Source organism: Mytilus edulis, chromosome 8, assembly GCF_963676685.1.
Source record: "Mytilus edulis chromosome 8, xbMytEdul2.2, whole genome shotgun sequence".
In the NCBI taxonomy this organism is placed as follows: domain Eukaryota; kingdom Metazoa; phylum Mollusca; class Bivalvia; order Mytilida; family Mytilidae; genus Mytilus; species Mytilus edulis.
The window spans coordinates 39,290,765-39,312,281 of NC_092351.1; the positions used below are offsets into that span (position 1 = coordinate 39,290,765).

The 21,517-nt window shown below is 29.8% G+C and overlaps 1 protein-coding gene across 9 annotated transcripts in view; it reads right to left on the bottom strand.

Annotated features, from left to right (window-relative positions):
• The window catches only part of LOC139485557 (probable phospholipid-transporting ATPase IA), a 74,828-nt gene that overhangs the window by 28,129 nt on the left and 25,182 nt on the right, over nucleotides 1-21,517 (bottom strand). For 5 of the 9 annotated variants that reach the window (XM_071270134.1, XM_071270129.1, XM_071270130.1 and 2 more), the window contains exons 12-28: nucleotides 21,034-21,111; nucleotides 20,334-20,422; nucleotides 19,740-19,924; nucleotides 18,904-18,986; nucleotides 18,289-18,338; nucleotides 17,580-17,649; nucleotides 16,845-16,929; nucleotides 15,779-15,918; nucleotides 14,740-14,787; nucleotides 14,227-14,317; nucleotides 13,599-13,663; nucleotides 13,202-13,291; nucleotides 7,684-7,766; nucleotides 7,225-7,330; nucleotides 6,794-6,871; nucleotides 2,136-2,246; nucleotides 57-131 (exon numbers count right to left, since the gene is read on the bottom strand). In XM_071270134.1, the coding sequence (XP_071126235.1) occupies nucleotides 57-131; nucleotides 2,136-2,246; nucleotides 6,794-6,871; nucleotides 7,225-7,330; nucleotides 7,684-7,766; nucleotides 13,202-13,291; nucleotides 13,599-13,663; nucleotides 14,227-14,317; nucleotides 14,740-14,787; nucleotides 15,779-15,918; nucleotides 16,845-16,929; nucleotides 17,580-17,649; nucleotides 18,289-18,338; nucleotides 18,904-18,986; nucleotides 19,740-19,924; nucleotides 20,334-20,422; nucleotides 21,034-21,111 (1,527 nt within the window). Of the gene's footprint in view, nucleotides 1-56; nucleotides 132-1,214; nucleotides 1,290-2,135; nucleotides 2,247-6,793; nucleotides 6,872-7,224; nucleotides 7,331-7,683; nucleotides 7,767-11,486; nucleotides 11,550-13,201; nucleotides 13,292-13,598; nucleotides 13,664-14,226; nucleotides 14,318-14,739; nucleotides 14,788-15,778; nucleotides 15,919-16,844; nucleotides 16,930-17,579; nucleotides 17,650-18,288; nucleotides 18,339-18,903; nucleotides 18,987-19,739; nucleotides 19,925-20,333; nucleotides 20,423-21,033; nucleotides 21,112-21,517 lie in introns of all 9 variants that reach the window. The other 4 variants (XM_071270126.1, XM_071270127.1, XM_071270125.1 and 1 more) reach the window with 2 other exon arrangements.

Here is a 21,517-nt window from a genome sequence, read left to right on the forward strand (position 1 = left end):
ACATACTTTATCCCATTTCTACGTATTAAATAATATTTACAAATGTCTATACATACCACATTATAAAACCCAATGGTCCACTTCTCAAATAAAATTTGTCCTGAGAATCCATTAGAAATGGCAAACCAAAACTGTGGGAGGGATCAAAAGCATAATCATTCATAAAACCAGGATCCAAAATCATAACATGGTTAACATTCTATCATGTTCAATATAATAATGTACACATAGTCAGTATTTTATTACTTTGTTATTTGTATTAAAATATTGGTAACTTATCAAAACCAAAAATGTTTCAAATTGTAACACAGATAGTGAATAGTTGGCCTGATGAACAAATAGATTCCATGAATGTCATTATCATTGTGTACTTTATAATTACCAAAAAATAAACTGATATGACATGTAAAAATTTAATACTACATTTAGATAAGATAAGTAACTCCTATAGATAGTGTGTTAGGAGCTATTTAATTTAAAATTTGAATCTCATTTATTCTTGCAAATACAAAATTGTAGCAGTATTTATTAGAATGTACAAGCTTAGATAATCATTTCTTTTATATACCCTAAGCATACAAGCAGTAAATAATATAAAATTCAACCCATCATTTATATGTATGTATCATTCATAAAATACTGACTTTGTGTCAATAGCAAAGTTCAAAAGCAAATAACTCAAAATATGAAAGTGAAAACTCTTTATTTTAAAATTGTCAATAAAAATCATTTCAAATCAGGAATATTTTTTTACTACTTAAAATGCATCTTTAATGTATTTCTTTTATCGTCAGGCAAAATAAACTTATTGGATGTTTTGCCAGTGAAGCAAAAAGTTAAGTCGACAATAATAAAAAAAAAGTTTTCACATTCAATAAACATAACAAGTATATAAAATAGTTTCATTGTTATCATTCTTTCCATGTATTCCCACATAAGCTTTGGAGTTATAACTTTAACAGTCCTTATAATGTGTTCTTAATTGTGAGGAAATTGTCATAAAAAATTAAAAGGATCTAAATGCTATAGTTCTGCAGCTAATCTAACTTAAGAAAATACATTCTTTAATTGCAGGAATTATTTTCCCCTCTTTAAATAAGAAATTAAAATTTTCTAATTTTACTGCCAATTCATGACAATATGAAGAATGGTAACAATGAAACATAACAAAATAACAATAAATCCCAGGCTTTAAGCAGGAACTGATGCCATACCACATTGTAAAAACTTATACTCCATTTATCAAATATAACCTGTCCTGAACAACCAGCTTCAAATGTAAACCAAAGCTGAAACACAAGGCAGTTTATATATCAGATTCACTTATTCAATACATTGATTGATTGATTGGTTGGTTGTTAACACCACTTTCAACACTATTGCACTATTTAATGGCAGCCAGTTTAAAAAATTTTGGTGGCAAACTTTCAATATAGCTCACTATTTCATTATATTTTTTATAATTGATGCATTGATGCATGTTTTAACTCAATGACAATGTGGATACTCTTTTAACCATGAAAATTTCTGAGTTACAGAATGTGAATCTGAATCCTTCATTTTACTTAACCCTTTTTTACATGCTAGCTTTCAAGGTATGCAGGCAAACAAGTCTCTCTAATCAAATTTAACTGTAATTCTGGGAGTAGCAGCCTTTGCTCTTACTCCTCAATGCCATTTGCTTATTAGAGATGTACGGTAGCAAATTCCACCTTAAAGTCTACAGTTGGACAAGACCAATAAACAAATCACTAACACCCCCACTCAAGATGACCATGCTATCATTAACAATTGAAGCTATTTATTCCAAAGATGATGATATTTCTGATGACACTGTTGTCACTGCTGTATATACAGGACTACATTGTTAACTATGTTTTTTAAGCTCTCTCCCTGATTTTGCAGATTTTTTTTTAATTTCCTTAATTTCTGCATCAGCTTTAATCCACCTATTGTCATTTAAAGTCCTTGACTGGACCGTATTTCAAGGTCATTGGTTCAATAGTTTGGACCTTTAAATACATGTTCATCATGTAACTGTGGAATTGCGTAATTTTAATGGTGAGCAGTTGTACTATAATCAAGTACTACAGTTTTGCGTCTATGCTTTAACTTAACTTAAAACTAGAACTCACCTCAATAACATAGAGACATATATTTTTGTAAAATGAGTATAGAATAAGTTTACACAGTCTAGAATAGCTCCAGGCTCCATGGACTAGAAGTAATTTGTTCAGGAATCGGAACTAAAATAAATAAAGAACAAATAAATAATCAGAATTATCGGCTTCTTCTCAAAATTTTATTATCATTTATATTGGAAGGCTGTTTTTTTTTTATTCGTAAATTCACTATTCTTGGATTTTACCACAAAGTTTCAGTTAACTTAATTTAGTCATGGAAGTAATATTTAAAAGGAATAACATCAAGTAATTAGCATGTATTAATGGCCTGTAGAGCCCTGTACTAAAGTTATATGATTTTATCCAATTATAGTCTCAGCGGTAAGACCCCTTTGGTTACTATCTGTGATACCGCGGTTGTAAAATGGCATCTGCAATTTCTTATCAGTCACATGATTTTATCGAGTCCGGTAATTTTAAAGTACCTGTGTGAAATCCGAGGTTTATTAATAAGAAGGTGGCGCTGTATCATATAAAACCTCTGCCTTCAGATGAAGTCGTATGATGTAAAAAACTTGAAAAACGGACGAGAAATTGTTCAAACTACAGCAGTTTAACATGGAAAATTGTATTTAATTTAGCATATTTTTGCTTTTCACCGTTTGTTTTAAACTGTTCTAAAAGTATTTTCTGGTTAAAAGCGGATCCCGAGTTAAACAGATAAATACCGATGAATCGATCAGGTTTCACATGATGTTTAACAAAATAATGTAGGCAAATGTAGGCATAGATTTTTTTAATGTTGAAATGTGCAAAGTTAATCGAGATTGAATAAAAGAATATTTTCTTTCAAGTATTCTAAATTTATGTATATGTCATAAATGTCATTGATTGCATTATTGAAACTGGACAACTAAAATGGGGATAATATTTTCGTAAATATATATTATTGTGGAATGCTTGTATTAATATAATAAGCTACACAGCAAAAATTATAACAAACCGACGAAATGGGCTTGAATCTATCTGTCTTACGGTAAATTCATTTTTACACAAATTAGTTTATGTATCAAGAACTTAAATTGAAGGATAGAACTGTTTAGAATTGTGAATATTTTAATTGACTATAAATACACGAAGGATTTAGATTTTTCGTATTTAATAAAGGGGGTCCAAACGTATTTTTTTTACAATCATCTTCTTAACTTACGGAAATGTTTTTTTAACTGTCTGTAAATATTAAAATTGAAATGACACAATCTTGTTCTCCAATTTCGTATGTGATAGCTGTCGGTTTAAAGACCAAACAGCCTATTCATTTCTACCAGTGATTTTTCCTTAAAATTTTGTGTGAAGGTATTTCATGATTTGAGGAACAAAATATGATGAAAAAAATTGGGGGTCACCGACTTACTTTTGTCGCTATAGCAACCTCAGTTTCGTGTTTTCACGAATATTAACATAATATTTGCTTGTTATATAAACTCTCAAAAAAATACTTTATATCAAACCTACAAGCATACTTCTTGTTTCATGTTAAACAGTAGATTTGTATTTATAAAATACAGGTTCAAGAGTTTAAGACTCATATTGTTTTGATCTTTAAAAATATGATTTATTTCATTCCTGCCAAAAATAAAACGTAAAAATGAAAAACGTTTCCAGTATTAAAAAATATCTACCAGTGATTTCTTCATAATAATTTCAAGAAGGAAAGTGCCATGTGCACTCTTCAAAATAAAGCAAAAAAAATTGTATGTCACCGACCTTTCAAAAAAGTTATGAGTAATTTTCATGTTTTTTTCTCGTTCGTTTTGAAGAAAAGAGTTGTCTTTCTTCAGAACATTGCTTAATTCTGACGTCATAGTACAAAACTTTGCTTGCTGGCGCACTGTTTGAAAATAACCTTTCACGCCGCTTTTGTTAGGAAAGTCTGTTTTTGTCCTCTGCTCCTCATTAACAATAATAATTGAAAATAAAAAAAAAAAAGAAATGAAAGATTGCACTGGCAATACAGAGTATTTGACTATATTGAACTAGCAAAAATTGACAGATTCTGCTCATAGTTTCACCAAAATTAGTTATTAAATAAAGGCAACAGTAGTATACCGCTGTTCAAAACTCATAAATCCATGGACAAAAAACAAAATCGGGGTAAAAAACTAAAACCGAGGGAAACGCATTAAATATAAGAGGAGAACAACGACACAAAACCGAAACGCAACACACACAGAAACGGACCAAGCATCAGACAAAACACCACCAGATGTGTGTGGGTTTTTTTCGCGTCAATTTCAGAAGTTTGCCGTAACGAACTCATTTGCTACTGTTGACAGACGGACATACAAAAGCATGGACGGACATCTCTATAGCATTATATTTTCCTGACTTAGATGAACGTAAAGAAATTATTCAATCTATTTTGTGAATTCATTATTTCTGAATATTTATCTTTCGTCCCTCTTATTAGATATAAGGAAATTGAAATTATAGGTGTAATATATGAATTAAACAGTTTTTGATTCTAAAACGTTATACATCTCTCATAAAATACAATCCCTGTTATTACTACCTCACGTGTTTTGAATAAAATTTCGAAATGTTTTCAATCTTTCCGGTCATAGTCGTAGCTAAATGAAAGGGAGAGATTTTATGTTGGATATTATTCTTGGAACAATTGTTTTTGTCATAAGTTAAATTTACAACAATTAAGTTTTAAACACCGAACGTTTTAATTTTAATTCATATTCGCTGAGTATTAATTTGATTTATATGTTTTGCCTTACATCTAATTTCCTAATGCATGTAGGGTAAAACTTTGGTTGACTTCCTTGCTTTGTTTGTATAAATGTTTATTCAAGCTTTGTAATTAAAATTGACATCTTCATATATAGGTATGTAAATCTGTTATATGATATTTAAATTCAATTGGACATTATCAAAATATAATTATACAAAATATACATACAAAGCAAACAAGCTAACCAAAGTGTTGATCTTCATAAATTAGGAAATTAGCTGTAAGTTTCAGTCAGATCAGCCGACATGTTTATCATTTCTTCTTAAGACAATTTGAAATGAAACAAATGACAAACGGCAATGACCTTTTGTCATAATTTTATTTTTATTATACTGAGATTTTGTCAAACAAGCAGAATATAAATAAATTTTAACTTCATTGCAAGATCGGACATTATTTTACGAGAATCATTCAGATATCAGTTACATGCATACGTTGCAAGTATGTCAAAACTTCCAAGAATAATTTTTTATCGGCCTGACCTTCTGAATACTCAATTTTTGAAAGTTTTGAAAAAAAGACATTAAAAAAAGAAGGATCAAATCATACGGAACATGTGTACTAAGTTTTTTTTAAGTTGACAGGACTTCAACTTCATCAAAAACTACCTTGACCAAAAACTTTAACCTGAACCTGGACGGACGGACGAACTAACGGACAAACGGTCGCACAGACCAGAAAACATAAATTGGACATAAAAATAACTCTCACCATTCTAATAACCCCGGTAACCTGTACACAATCGGCGCAAATGAAAGACAAAATCTACCCAAGTGAAAGAATGAAAACAAATGAAATGCAGATCGGCGCAAATATAAGACAAAATCTATACGCATGTGAAAGAATAAATAAATGAGATGCAAAAAGTCGTGATCAAAATTCATATTTTATTATTTTTATTAGAACGAAGGTTAAATATAGTGTAGTATCTTTTGTGTCCATTTGTATTAAATTTCCACAAGATATCAGCGCAACGTTTAATTCCTCTTTTCTTGGGAGACGTATTTTTACGCGTTTACCATGTTGGAATTCGTGAAAAACGCGAAATAGGACGTTATAATTTGACGTTTTGTCATTGCTAGAAACAACGTCATAGAGCTTTTATGTCACTACCAAGTTGCGTTAGTTGATGCGCATAAACAATAGGCTGTTTGGTCTTTAAACTATTAATATGATCAAACTAACCGAAAATAGGGAAAAATTGGACTAAAATAAAAATTGAACGAATGACTCTTTTCGGCAGCGTACATCAACGGAATGTAACGAATGGACTATTCGGGTTACTTCGCACGTATAAACGATAAAAACTTGTCTGTTCGTAGTTCTCCGTGAACACGAAAATGACCGATAAGTGTCAGTGATTTGATCGATCACATGCGGAGAATCAACTTCCATGCCAGATATTGAACCAATTAACAAGTTATTGAAAGATGGGTGGTAACGCAGATGAAACCTTTGAAGTGACGACGATGTTATTCCTTTCAATATTACTTCCATGATTTAGTCAAAATCGATTTTGAAGACTGTTCCCACAATAAGGAGAAGTATCCAGATAAATTATATTGACAACTATACATGACTTAGCTGTTTCTACCAACTTTTCTTGAAGTCTGATATACATGAAAAATAAGAAAATGTGTCTGTAGGACACCATGCTTTATTATCACATCTCTTGGTTCTATGAACCATAAAATCTGGGTCAAACTGTGAACCATGTAATCTGGGTCAAAAACATTAATTGGAAAATATTCTAATATGATCACAAACTACTTGGTAAACTACCAAAAATAATTTTAAACTGATGGGTGACTGAAAGTTTAATATCCCTATTAGACTATGAAAAAAAAAGTGTGTGCGGTAAATATTTTACCTGAGCTATTGCGTAGTCTGATGCACATGCTGCCTGTAATCCTTCTACACCACTTATACCTACTCCTACATGAGCTGCCTACAATATAAAAGCAGAGTCAAAGGTTAAAAGTCACTGAATTCAATATTAAGTATATACATTAAATGTTAATAAGTTGAATAAAATATGCAACAAATTTAAGCTGATATACTTTAAACCTGTCAATTTAATATTCATATAATATGTCACCAAAACTAAACACATAAAATAATTTAATGATAAAAAAATTGTGACTCATTAATATATATGCCCCAAATGATCACTTGGACAGATGTATATTAAGAAATATATTAAAATCAGTTGTATATCTTCAATCAAATGTAAAATGCTTGACTTTTTACTATAAATAAGTAAACTGTCAAATCCCTAATTATAGAATTAAATAATTTTACCTGAATCATACCAACATCATTAGCCCCATCACCTATGGCTAATGTGATGGCTTTAACTGATTTTTTGACTAGTTCTACTATTTCTGCTTTCTGTAAAGGTGATACCCTGAAAGAAAAAGAAAAAAGTTTTGGTGTTCCACTTTCAATGAAAAACTTTAAAGTTATTATTATTACAGCTGTACCCATAAATAAATTCACAAGTCATTTTATAATAAAAAATTCTCTTTATTTAGGACTCAAAATTAATAGCATTTGCAGTTATTCTCAGTTAAAAGATACCATTACCAGTTTTCCATGTCAACTAACATTGATATTCAAGTGTGCTTGATCAACAGTCATTTGATAGTACGGATATATATCTACCTACAACAGATCACAGCCTTAGAAGATCTAGCTGTCTAGAAAATCTTGTCTACAGCAACATGATCAAGTCATGTGACAATAAGGATTTATACCTACCTACAACAGATTACAGCCTTACAAGATCTAGCGATGTCTAGAAAATCTTGTCTACAGTCACATGACAAACCATACTTCAAACTCTGGAAAAGAGATGAACAAAAATAATAATTTATTTCAATTACAAGTTGTTTAATCCTTTTGATATCAATTAGATTTGAAATTCTTCAGTTATAAAACATTTCATACAAGCAATATGCATTACCATACAAAATAACATGATAATATCAGTCTTTAAACATTATGAAAACAGGAGGTCAACAAAGCTTTCCCTCAATAATTTACAGCCGATTGCATTGAGTATGTAGTAAAAGGTAATATCTTTGGTAAGCTTGCTTGCTAGCTGAACCATGAAGTCATTATTTTGTAAGGTTTACTACCCTCCTTTCTAAGTAGTCTAGTCCCACAGACAGATAGGTTGGTTATCTGTCAGACTAGTTTACTCTTAAAGGAAGGTAGTTTACCTAACCTTATAACAACTTCACGGTTCAGCTAGCAAGCAAGATCACCAAAGATATTACCTTTTACTACATACTCAATGCAATGGTCTGTAATTGTTAACAAAGATTCCTTAAGGTTGTAGAATTTTCATTTTTATAAATGATTGGAAACCAACTCATTGACTGGATTGATTGTATTGTTATATCAAAAGAAGTTATTAACTGGTGTCTACTGCAATGTTAAATTATTTAACAATTGAAAAGAGACAATAAGTTCTCATTTTATATACAAATAGATATCTTATTAATTATATAAATAAAACATTTAAGAAGAGTTTTTATATGAAAAAATACATTACATTAATCAAATTAATTAAATAAATACAAAATACAATGAAATATCATTACAAAACTTCAGCAAATAACATTAAAATGGACAAAATATAAAAAAATACTAGAATTACTATAACTATTTCTGTTTGCATGCTTCCACATTCCCCTATGATAATTAAGGTATTATTAAACATTTTTAAAGATTAAAATCCAATCAGGCATATGTCTCAAACCACTTTTTTTCTTACAATAAACTGTATTTACTGTTGTGCCCTAATTAAAACTTGTGTTTGAAAATATTCTTATAAAATTGAGACGTCTGCATGTGTTTCGGTGCATTACGTTTGCGCGCATCACCATTACATTTGCGCGCAAAAATCATTACGTTTGCGCACAGCTTTTGCTTACATTTGCGCACATTTTTTTGACAGGTAAACTCAGGTAAAATACAGGTCATAATACTTATTTGTTTATCAATTTGTTCAATTATTTACAATTATCAGTACCTCTTCCGTTAGTCTAAGTCTCTTCTTAGGCAGGGAAAAAAGGTGATAAAGCCGCATATTTTCTTCGATTTTCAGATACAATTCAAAAGTCAAAGGTGTAGACAAAAGTTTAAAAAATCTGTGACATAGCCCATTTATCATAACTTGAACTTAAGATATAACGGGGTTTTAAATTGATTTTAGAATTCAATATGAACAATACATAATTTGAATTTTGAACTATTTTCAAAATTAATAATTGATAGTCATATCTAGCTATTATGAAAATACCAATAAAGTAAAGTCATTTATAATTTAATATATATGAATAATTATTTTTACCTGAGATTACCTGTAAAATGAATGCGCGCAAATGTAATCAAAAGCTGCGCGCAAACGTAAAATATTTTAATCCCTAAATGCCCGCAAACGTAGTGCGCCCATGTGTTTAATATCTCTTCATGTTTGACAATGTAAAAATATCTATGATTAGCTAGATGGACATCTTCATAAAAGAATATTAAAAAATACCATGTACTAAACATTTGGCCGTTTTAGAATTTTTAGCATAGGTCCATTAATTAAAGGCAAATTTTAAGCCTGATCTGACCCTGAAATAAATGTTATTAAGTAATCATGCAATATTCAAAGTCACCCTAACCCTTGCCATACTGCTTGTATTTCATATAAAATTTATAGAGATTTTACAATGTTTCTGGAATATGTGATTTTGCTTGCTGGTCTTATTTAAAGCAGACATTCTAAAAGTCTAAAATATCAAACAAGCGATATAAAGGTTCATGTATGGCAAAAGTAATTGGTTTCTAGAAATATGTATCTGTTTAATCTATACATTATTTCCTAATCTAAAGGATAAGAAATGATTAATACTCTTTGGGAAAATGGCATGCATTTTTTTCTTTAGGGAAGGGAAGGCATGTTCTTTAAGAACAGATATAAAAGTAACACAATATGACACTTCAAAATACAAACAAACAGAAAAAAAATTTAATATAACAATATTAAATAAATTCCTAGGATGAGGTATTCAAGGGCAGATAATCAATGTTAACAGGTATAAATGATAACGAAATATTTTGGTAAAAAAAATAAAATGATGTGTACAATTCTGTGATATTATTTTGCTTGTCAACATATTTTCCAATATTTAAGTTTCAAATTGTGTTTTACTGTCCAAAAAGAAAAACTGGTTTCAGTAATGGTGAATTGAAATCAACTTATTTGTTGCATATAATATTCATTTTTAATGAAAGTCATTTACAGCTATCTGCCATAAATAAATATAAGGTCCTTAAAACTTGGTTTATCATCACTTTTTTTACTGTGAACATGTCCAACATGCTGCAGTCAATAACCCTACATTATTACTTTGAAATTGTTTCCAAAATTTTTTTTTCATAGAATTTATAATATTCTTGAGTATAGTAAATCAGCTACATTTTTTATACCTATATATAATTAAAACTGTGCAATTACCAACAACTGCACATTTATGTTTATGATATATTTTTTAGAAATATATTCCATATATATGTCTGTGGTATATAATGCAGCTTGGATTTGTAATAGTCATCACCATGCAGTTTGAACAGTAATTTGTTTTTTCCGTTCCTCACCAAATATGTTAATACTTCCCACCACAAATGAAGACTGTTATATCTTAATGCCTTTTCACCATTTCATTTACTGTTATACGAGGGGGCAGGACCTTTTTTGGGACATCAGAATCAGGTGTTTTTGAGTTCGGTATTTCGGGATTGATCCTTTGGGGATCCAGGAATTCTTTTTTCGAATTTCGGCATGTCAGAATTTAAATTTCTTTAAATTCGGGACCTCAGGATTTCATGTTTTTAAGCCTGGGATTTCGGGATCAGGACCACTACTACCCCTCCTCTTATACCAAGATATGTTATTTAGTTTGTAGTATTTTCCTTTACACTGTTCTAATAGATTTTTAATAAGTTTTATACATCTAGTTATAAGTTGCTTTATTTTGTAATTCATTTGATTGTATAGTTAAAATTTTGGGCACCATGATTGGTTAATAAAAGTATCTTATCTTATCTTGCTGCATCCCAAAGAAACTAATTTTACTATGATTACTTTATTTTTACAGTTTCTGTTACAAATTGGTTTAACTAAATGCAATGGTCTCCATGGTAATGCTCACTGAAAAACTCTGTTTAGGTTTTGACATTTTTGTATTTTTATTTAGAAATATTCAGTGGTGACAAAACAATATTTAAATTCAGAACCAGTATAAAATTAGTCTATAAAAGAAGTAAGATCATTGTTCTTTTTTGGGACACAAGTAAAAGTAGTGTTTTAAAATTTCATTTATGAATTATGCTAAGTAATAAAAGACAACACTTGTTCTAATTACAACAGAAATGCAAAAGTTCACATATTAGTAGTGTTAAAAATTAAATGTACTATACTTAGTTCAAATACTACAATATATAAAATGTGATGCCAAGCTGAAGGGATTCACGAACTGCACACAACATTTCACATGTATATTAACCTTTCGTTTTATTCTTGGCCCTTTGACTTGAGGTTCAACCACAGAAAATATATGATTCAAAGTCTGAAGATTAAAAGAAGAAAAAAAAATAGATAAAAAATGTCTTGAAATGAAATGCTTGTTTACTTCATTCTAGTTCATGTTTCATGTAAGTTAAACTTTTAAACTGCAAATTTTTACGCACGCACTAATGACTGTGTTAAAGGGGCACTAGCTACAAGATATATAAAAAATCTAAAGTATGATTTTTTTGTTCAATCATTAATGAAAGTGAAATGGTGAAATAATTATTCGCTTTTTTTAGCAGCCAGTCTGATTCAATTTTGTCAAATTAAGCTATGAAACATTGATGATGAAGTATTCACATGCAAGTGAATAATTCGACCTCATTGAATCCGTATTCATGTGAACTTCAATTTAACCCCTTAGCTAGAGATGGATAACACATGAATTGTGCATGTAAAGTTATCTAAAGGAAAAGAATGTCAACATTGAAAGTAAAAACAAAGGAGATCATCATTTGATTGACATATTCGATCCACAAAAAAATCTTATACAGGTAAAAACAATGCTAAACATATATTTTTAATCTATAATATGAAATTAATCAGAACATGAAAATCTCATTGCACGAGTTGCTTAATCTATTTATATATCTATATTTATGTTTATATCCCAAATATGGTCATCGTAGTAGGTGTTCGGGGGTCAACTCGATAGTTAATTAGATGGCGTCTAGACTAAAATACACACGAAAACAAAGCTATATGTTATCAAACTCACAATGTGTAAACTGTTTATTTAAGACTTTTAATAGTTTGGATAAATGTTTTACATTGTTATAAATCAAATATGATAATTTGAGTGAAATTGGTGAACATGAATTTGACAGCTAGTGCCCCTTTAAGTAAGAGAAAATTCTGAAACAGGTTTGCAGTTCAGGTCTTCTCAACCACACCCTTCAGCTTTATAAACAAAAACAAAAAACTGAGGTGCAGAAAAAACAGCAAACAAACAAATCAACTCAAGCTATTTTTAAATATACAGAGAAAATATAAGTCAGGGTTTATGAAACATATATTTTGTGCATATTGACATGCATACAAAGTGAGGCATCTTTTCTCTTACAGCTGATTAAATTGAGTGTGTAGGTAAAGGTAATATCTATGGTTAGCTTGCTGGCTAGCTGCACCTTGAAGTCATTATAAGGATAGGTAAACTACCCTCTTTTAAGAGTAGACTAGTCTGACAGATAAGCAATCTATCTGTCTGTTGGACTAGCCAACATCGAAAGGAGGGTAGTATACCTTACCTAACAATGACATCACAGTTCAGCTAAAAAGCAAGCTAACTGCGGAGTCTACCTTCCCCTACACACTCAATGCATTCTACTGTATGTATAATAATGAATGTTATTTATTGATAATGGCCTTTAGCAAAGTCTTTAATGTTATTTTTCATTATAAACATGAATAGATGTTATAATTTAGTTAATGAACTTTATAAAAATAGCAATTAATGACAGTTAAGAAAATAAAATATGAAAAGATGATGTAAGTTATATGTTTAGATAATGAACTTTATAAAAAATTAAATAGCAATGAAAAAGTGTTAAGAAAAGAAATCTACTAGTATTTAAACAACAAAAACATAGGTGAAACCAAGTGGGTTACTATTAGAATCAAAAGCTATTTTAAAGATTCAAAATTCCATACCTGTCCATCTATAATTAATCCAACATCATTATCTTTCTTCAAACATTCTCCAAATTCTTCTACATGTTTTCTGAGAGCTTCTCTGGTTCCCTGTTATAAAATAAACCGCTTCATTTTTTTATTATGATTTTTGTTAGCCTACAAGTCACTGGACTGATCAATTCATTTACACTTATTCTAGTAAACAATAAAACAAATTTTGATTTCAGAGTTGTCAAATCTTAGATAAATTTCTCATATACCTTATTCAATGAAAATTGTGAAATTTTACACCCGCGAAAAATAACCTGCTTTACGGTGTCAAACAATGTCATTTAAAGGTCGTGAAAGGTAGAAACCCATAATATTTTGAAGTTTATTCTTTGGGTTTATTTATCTGTTTAAAAGTCATACTTACGTCTAAGCTGTGTTCATTGATAACAATGAGTGGCATATCTTCTGTTAAAAGCTTGCAGGAATATCCTGAAAGATCAATAATTCTACATTACAAATGCTTTTACCATAGTTTCCAAAAGATCATAAATAAGATTCTTTAAGAGGAATAAAAGTTTTAGGAATTTTTTATTAGCTCTGTTTCTTTAATCAACAATTGATAGTGACTTCAGGGCACATGACCAAATTGTTTTGATTAAATATGGTATGCTAAAAACCGTGTGCCTATGTTTAAACAATAACCAATCCATGCAAGTGTTTTTGTGACACCAATTTTAAAGTAGAACATTTTCATTAAGTATAATCTGTCATCTTTTACCTATAAATAACTGCATTTGACTGAACAGGCAAATGTGGTGACTGTTAACAAGACAACCGTCCACATGAAATACTAGGAAATAACAATATCTTTTATAGTTGTTCTTCAGCTTCATAATTTTACAGGACCATAAATTATAGCAATTTGAAGATGGTTGCTAGCGTAACTTGTGATTACATCTTTATATATTCATTGATTAGTATATTTTATTTGCATTAAAGGTTAAAGACAGGGAAAAAATAAATAATTTAGAAAAATAACTTTCCACACTTACCTATATTTATAGCCGTTTCCTGTTTGTCACCAGTTAATACCCAGATTTTAATGTCAGCTTTGGCTAAGTTGGCAATAGCGTCTGGTACACCCTTGAATATGAAAAAGAAAAAAAAGTTGACAGTGATATTTAGTTAACATGGACAAATAAACAACAGAATAAAAATTATTTTGAATAGACTGTACTTCAAATACTTTATAAATGTATTTTTTAAAAATATTTTAGATTTGATTTTTTTTCAATAAATGTTGTGGTTTTTTTTTTTTTAAATTTGATATTGTGGAAGCTGGTTTTATGTTCTTAAATCAGTTTTGGTCTCATTGTCTGATTATATTTTTAAAATAAGTAAACTGAATAACCTTTTGTGTCAGAAGATCTTGTTTTAATAAGTTAAAGATTCGATTCAAAACGGTCAAATTATTCAGCAAAATTTTGATAGAAGAATACAGAATTTCAATTTAGACAGGAGTTAGGAAGGTTTCGGTTTATAAAGGTTCCACTATAGTTATTCACCTCCTGAAGTTTGTCTTCAATTGCTGTAGCACCAAGTAATTGGAGATTCTGAAAGGAAAACCAATGCCATTATTTGACACACACATGTATTTATTGGTTCATGAATTATTTGTGGACAATTCAAATACTGTGTATTCATTTATTTTCGTGGGTACCAATTTTTGTGGATGAAGAAAATCTTGCATGTTAATGGATATTGAATTTTGTGGTTTTACCAAAGTCTTCTTACAAGCCTTTAGAAAACTTGTCATTCGTTGAACATTTAATTTCGTGGTTCACCTAAACCCACGAAAATTGGTATCCAACGATTATTAATGAATCCACAGTATGTTAAAAAAGAGTAAAACAATAAGTCGTAAGTAATAACTAAGTCATCATATAGTGTCATGTAAATATTTCACTGTCATCTGTAAGTACAGTACAAAATGTATTAAAAACTTCGTCATAAGAAACGAGTTACTGATGATTAAAATGTTAATGAAATTGTTGCAACCAATGTATGCATATATACTAAACCAAGTCCTCTGTGCAAATTTTTACATTTATTTAAAATATATTTTGTACTGTGATTGTTGAACAAAATCATTGGCTGTGAATTAACCTTAAGAAATGTGTGCTGAAGTTTACCGATCATGACAAACGTAGAATCATGGATATTGTGTTTAATGATTGAAATCATAGAGAAAAGATTTTTTTATTTTTTTTATTTTCCATGATTTGCGATTTGTTAGATATACTTTGTCAAAGTTTAACACATATTTAATGGGAAATATATGAGGGGCGTAAAGGGGGGTATCTGCAGGGAAGAACATGAAATAAAATAGCTCTTTCACGATGAACAAACAATTAAAAATTTCTTGCACACTGATCTTTTTACCAATTTCACGAAACAGGGTGAATATGAACCTTTTTCACAGCTGCAAGTGAAATAAAAATGGAAAAACATGTTGCACAAAAATAACCCTTTACCACCCTCATGTATGTTTGAAGAATTTTCATTTTCTCAAGATGTTTTTAAGTAACCTGTTGATATACTGACCCTCTCTATAAGTTCTGCTGCCTCTTCTAACTTTTTATCCCTGTTCTGGATAGAAGTACTGGCTTTATAATAAGTGTGTTTCCAATCTTCATAAAACTCTTCTGATACATCAGCAGTAGCTATACATAATGTTCTTAAACCTGTAATATTAAATCATTCTTGTATAAAATATATACTGTGGATTCATATCTTTACTTAGGTACCAATTTTCAGGGATTAAGGATAATTTTTGTGTTTTTAACGATATCGCAATTTGAGTCTTTTCATCAATATCATAAATTTGTGTCTTTTCATGGATATTTAAATTTGTACTCAGTTGATCATTCAAATTTATGTTTCACCTTAAGTGTCAAGCAAATTATACAACTCCTAAAAACATTTATAACTAAGCTAAACTTAAAATATACTATGGTTCTTACCTAAAGTAGCAAATTCTTTTAAATGTTGTAAAGTAACCTTTTCACCTTTTTGAGTCTTTTCATCAATATCATAAATTTGTGTCTTTTCATAGACATTTAAATTTGTACTCAGTTGATCATTCAAATTTATGTTTCACCTTAAGTGTCAAGCAAATTATACAACTCCTAAAAACATTTATAACTAAGCTAAACTTAAAATATACTATGGTTCTTACCTAAAGTAGCAAATTCTTTTAAATGTTGTAAAGTAACCTTTTCACCTTTTTGAGTCTTTTCATCAATATCATAAATTTGTGTCTTTTCATAGATATTTAAATTTGTACTCAGTTGATCATTCAAATTTATGTTTCACCTTAAGTGTCAAGCAAATTATACAACTCCTAAAAACATTTAGAACTAAGCTAAACTTAAAATATACTATGGTTCTTACCTAAAGTAGCAAATTCTTTTAAATGTTGTAAAGTCACCATTTCACCTTTTTGAGTCTTTTTATCAATATCATAAATTTGTGTCTTTTCAAGGATATTTAAATTTGTACTCAGTTGATCATTCAAATTTATGTTTCACCTTAAGTGTCAAGCAAATTATACAACTCCTAAAAACATTTATAACTAAGCTAAACTTATAATATATACCATGGTTCTTACCTAAAGTAGCAAATTCTTTTAAATGTTGTAAAGTCACCTCATGGTGTGCTTGTTTATCATCTAGTCTTTCATATATTACTGTATCCTGAAATATAATTCTACTGACATGAGAAAATACTTCAAAAGGGGCGTAAAGGGGGGGTGTCTGCATGATCAAACACGAATAAAATTGCCATTTCACGATGAACGAACAATTAAAAATTTCTTGCACAGTTTTCACGAAACATATGGTGAATAACGAACCCTTTTCAGGGGAGGGTTGGGATCCTGCTAACATGTTAACCCCCCGTCACATTCTGTATGTATGTGCCTGTCCAAAGTCAGGAGCCTGTAATTCAGTGGTTGTCATTTGTTGCTGAGATACATATTTGTTTTTCTTTTATTATTTTGTACAAAATTAGGACAAACTTTAATCTTTCCTTTCGTATTAGTATGTTCTAAAATCATGGCAAATCTTATTTCTGTACATGGATACATTTACTTGTTTAAGGTTGATTTCTTTTTGATGCAGGTTATATATTGGATACTGTAGATTCACTATTATTCATGGGATACCAATTTTAGTGGAATTCGTTGTTACAGATGAACCACAAAATTAAATATTCAACGAATAACAAATTTTATATAGTTTATCTGTTGACTATGGCAAAATCATGAAATCAAATATCCACAAAATACAAGTTTCCTTCGATATGAAAATGAATGAATCAACAGTATTTGAGACTGGATACTTACAGCTCCTTTACAGTACAGTTTTATTTTATTATCTGGTGTTCTCACGACCACAGACATTCTTTTTCTTGTACTGAAAAAAATAACCAATCTGGTAATGTAGTTTTCTCATTTGAATTGTTTTACATTGTGATTTTGGGGCCTTTTATAGCTGACTACCTGGTATGGGCTTTGCTCATTGTTGAAGGCCATACAGTGACCTATAGTTGTTAATTTCTGCGTCCTTTTGGTCTCTTGTGGAGAGTTGTCTCATTGGCAATCATACCATATCTTCTATTTTATATGTACCTGTTTTTAGTTTCAATGCATACACAATAAATAACTTTTCAAAGCAGACTTACAGCATAAACTATGCATACTTTATCATTTTCTTTCGAGCTGTCAAACTTATCTTCTTTGTTTTAGGAGTATATTTGTCATTAAAATATGTCAAAAAATGTTGAAATTGGTATAGTGGAATGAATTTTTAAAGTGTAAGTGTTCGAAGCACCTAATGATATTTGACATTTGCTTTTAATATCCAAACAGCTATAAAAGAATTCAGAATGCATAGAACCCATAACAAATGTAAACCAAACTTTAATTCAATGAACTATCTATTCACTATCTGTACTCTAAAATAGGTTTTGTAAAAGGTTTCATTCTTTATTATATTATCATAACACATGTATTTGAAATTGAGACATTCTGTTAGCTTTTCTTTAATAAATACCTTGTAAATTCTAAAACATTTAATATGTCATAGCTTTCTTCTCTATCTTCCTATAAAAATATGTAATGGCATAAGAATATTATAAACATCTGTAATATGGCTCAAAGGTATCAAAAATTAATTCAAATTCAGCATGGCTATCAAACAACACTGAAATTAAAATGACCTGCATAAAGTTAAAGATTTGATTTCATATTTGGAAACGCTGTAACAAAAGAGAAAAGTTAATTCAAAATGCCAGTTAATTATAAATCTGATGCCTATTTTATCAATTTTTTCACTATTCACATTTATAATAAAAGCTGTACAATTCTATCTCAATTTACAGTATCCTCCACTATAAATTAGAACATGAATATGAAGTACTGTTACCATATTTCTTCCCAAATAAATGCAAGTGAAACTGCGAGCTACTGCTCACTGATGATACCGCCACCAACATATTTTGCTAAACAGGAAGGATGGAGGGATGGATGGACTGACGGATGGACAGACAGACAGAGGTAAAACAGTATACCCCTCTTTTTTCAAATGGGGATATAAATAAAAACCACTAGGCATTAAACAAACAATAATCAATCACATATAAAACAGTTTTTTTATATTACTACTTACAACTTTTATAGTAACACCTTGTGGAGTTCTACCAGAAAACATATAACCTAACATCTTAGCACCCTGAACTAAGGCAGCCTCATCTGAAAAGAAAAGTATGTATATAATACATTTACAGTGTAACCTGCATAATCCAACACCTGAGTAATCCAACATCCTGTTTAACTGACACATTTTCATGGTCCCAAAATAGGCCTATCCTTGCAGAAAAACCTGAGTATTTCGACTCCCTGCTTTATCCAACATTTTTTTCTGGTCCCCCAGTGTGTGGGATTAAGCAAGTTCCACTGTATAAACAATAAAATCAATCAATCAATTATTAATTTTTGCAAAGTTTAAAAGATAGTCATAATTTGTAAACATAAGTTTTGGTAAGTACAGTTGGAAAAAAGCAATGGGAATTAAAAAAAAAACACACAACAATTTCTTTTTAGTGATAAAAGTCATGCAAGTAGAAAGTGAACTAAACATCATTTTATCAAATAATCTGCCTCAACTTTGTTAAGATTTTTTAACAAGGCTTACCAAAAATTAATGAAAGTTTGAATTTGATTTGCTGAATTCCTAACCAACCACTGATATAATTCTACCAGATTTTATAGTCTATTTCTAAAATTAATCATGTAAATATGACATTTTAGTAACAAAAGTATAAAAAGTACCACAAGCATGTGAAATGAATTGACAAATCACAGCTTTTGAAACAAAATATGAATACATCAAAAATAGTCCCACAAACCTGGAGAAGAAGCTTGATATACAAGAGTAGTTTGACCATCCTCATGGACAGTCTCTGGAACAACAGTATGACATACAGACAACAATGTTACACTAACCTGGAGAAGAAGCTTGATAAACAAGAGTAGTTTGACCATCCTCATGGACAGTCTCTGGAACAACAGTATGACATACAGATAACAATGTTAGGAATTCTTTGATCATTGGAGCTGTCACATGATTCTTCTGTAGATTTTCTAATAGCAATTGATCATTAAATTTATCACAACTTTCATCATCATTTCTACAAAAAAACAAATATTATCAATTTTTGTCTGTTTTGACTATAACCTTTTCTTGTCCAATCTAATCATATACAAAGGTGTGGCGTTTAAAAGTAAACTTGATGACTCAGTCTTATTAAGTTTTTTAAATAATGTTTCATGAATTGTTATTTTATGAAGTTTTTGATGGTGGACCTCAGCACTGACATGATTTATGATATTTTTCTCTAAAAAAATCCCCATTGATAAATTAAAAAATTACTGAGAAACTGAAGTTCTAACTCCTTCAGTCAATGTGGATCTTAGCTATAGCTGAATATGGCTATTTTCCTCTGCCATTTTTTATCATATAACTCCTAATGCTTATATGTTTGTTTAGGGCAGGCAGGAGGGCTTTAGTTGATTAGATATAACAAAAACAATACCTACCCATAACAGATACCTGCTATAGTACACTTTCTGAATTCCATTACATTTCTGGTCAGTGTTCCTGTCTTGTCAGAGAATATATACTTCACCTAAAACATAAAGTTTTCATAAAATATTTTTTGTCAGTATTCTTGTCTTTTTAAAATATATATAAAATTACTTGAATTACAGAATATGGCAGGTTAAAACAGTAATCAGGGCTCATAATACTTCAGAATCATCAGGAGAAGTGCCTCCCTTTCTGATACTGACAGAGAGAAATGGTGAGACTTTCAAGGAGAAGTGATTGCTAGATAGAGGTAGTACAATGTTTGTAACAATATTTCTTTTCAATATTTGTTTTCTTCTACTTATTACCTATATGTACATTCTGTTTTGTTTAGTACAATATCTGATAAGTGTTACAAGTGACATATTAACATTGAATAACTTTATTTAATGCTTCATACATGTGAAGCCAGACATAATTTAATTTTTCCAATTAGTATAGCATCTGTATGTAGAACTGAAGTAGATTTAAAAAAATAAAAATCTGTTCAAAATTAAATTAACTATTTTGTTTATTGGTAATCATTGCTTTTCATGTATAATTTAACAAATTTATGTAACTGAAACAATAATTTTGCATTGATTTGTATACTGGAAACTATGGGATTCTAACAAAACATTTATGTATGCATATTTTTTAGCACTACTTTACCTGTCCCAACTCCTCGTTTAGATTTGATGTCCTAGCCATTGCAGGGGTATCTGTTTCTGCATAATACATATCCAAATCCTATAAAACAACATTTTTACAAATAATAATATACTTTGTCCACTAACTTCATTCTCATTAATAACAGAATAAAGTAAATTATACTGTGAGTTTTTGCAAAACTTTGTAAATAAATTCAAATATTTTTTTTTTGTCATAAGAAACAAATCTGTTATAAGAACATATATTAGTATGTTTTCATTGTCTTACAGCAAACTATAGGGTTCCAAGACATAAAAATTGTTTTTATTTCTTAAAATGATCATCATGAGATTAAATTACAGATATAGGTTTCTGGACAAAGAAACTATCTCAACATTTAACTTGTATAACTGTTTACAATATGCTGAAGTTAAATCTCTAAGAATAACAACAACAAAAACAAAGTTGGCATCTCAAATCAATTGCAATGTCGGTCACCTAGATT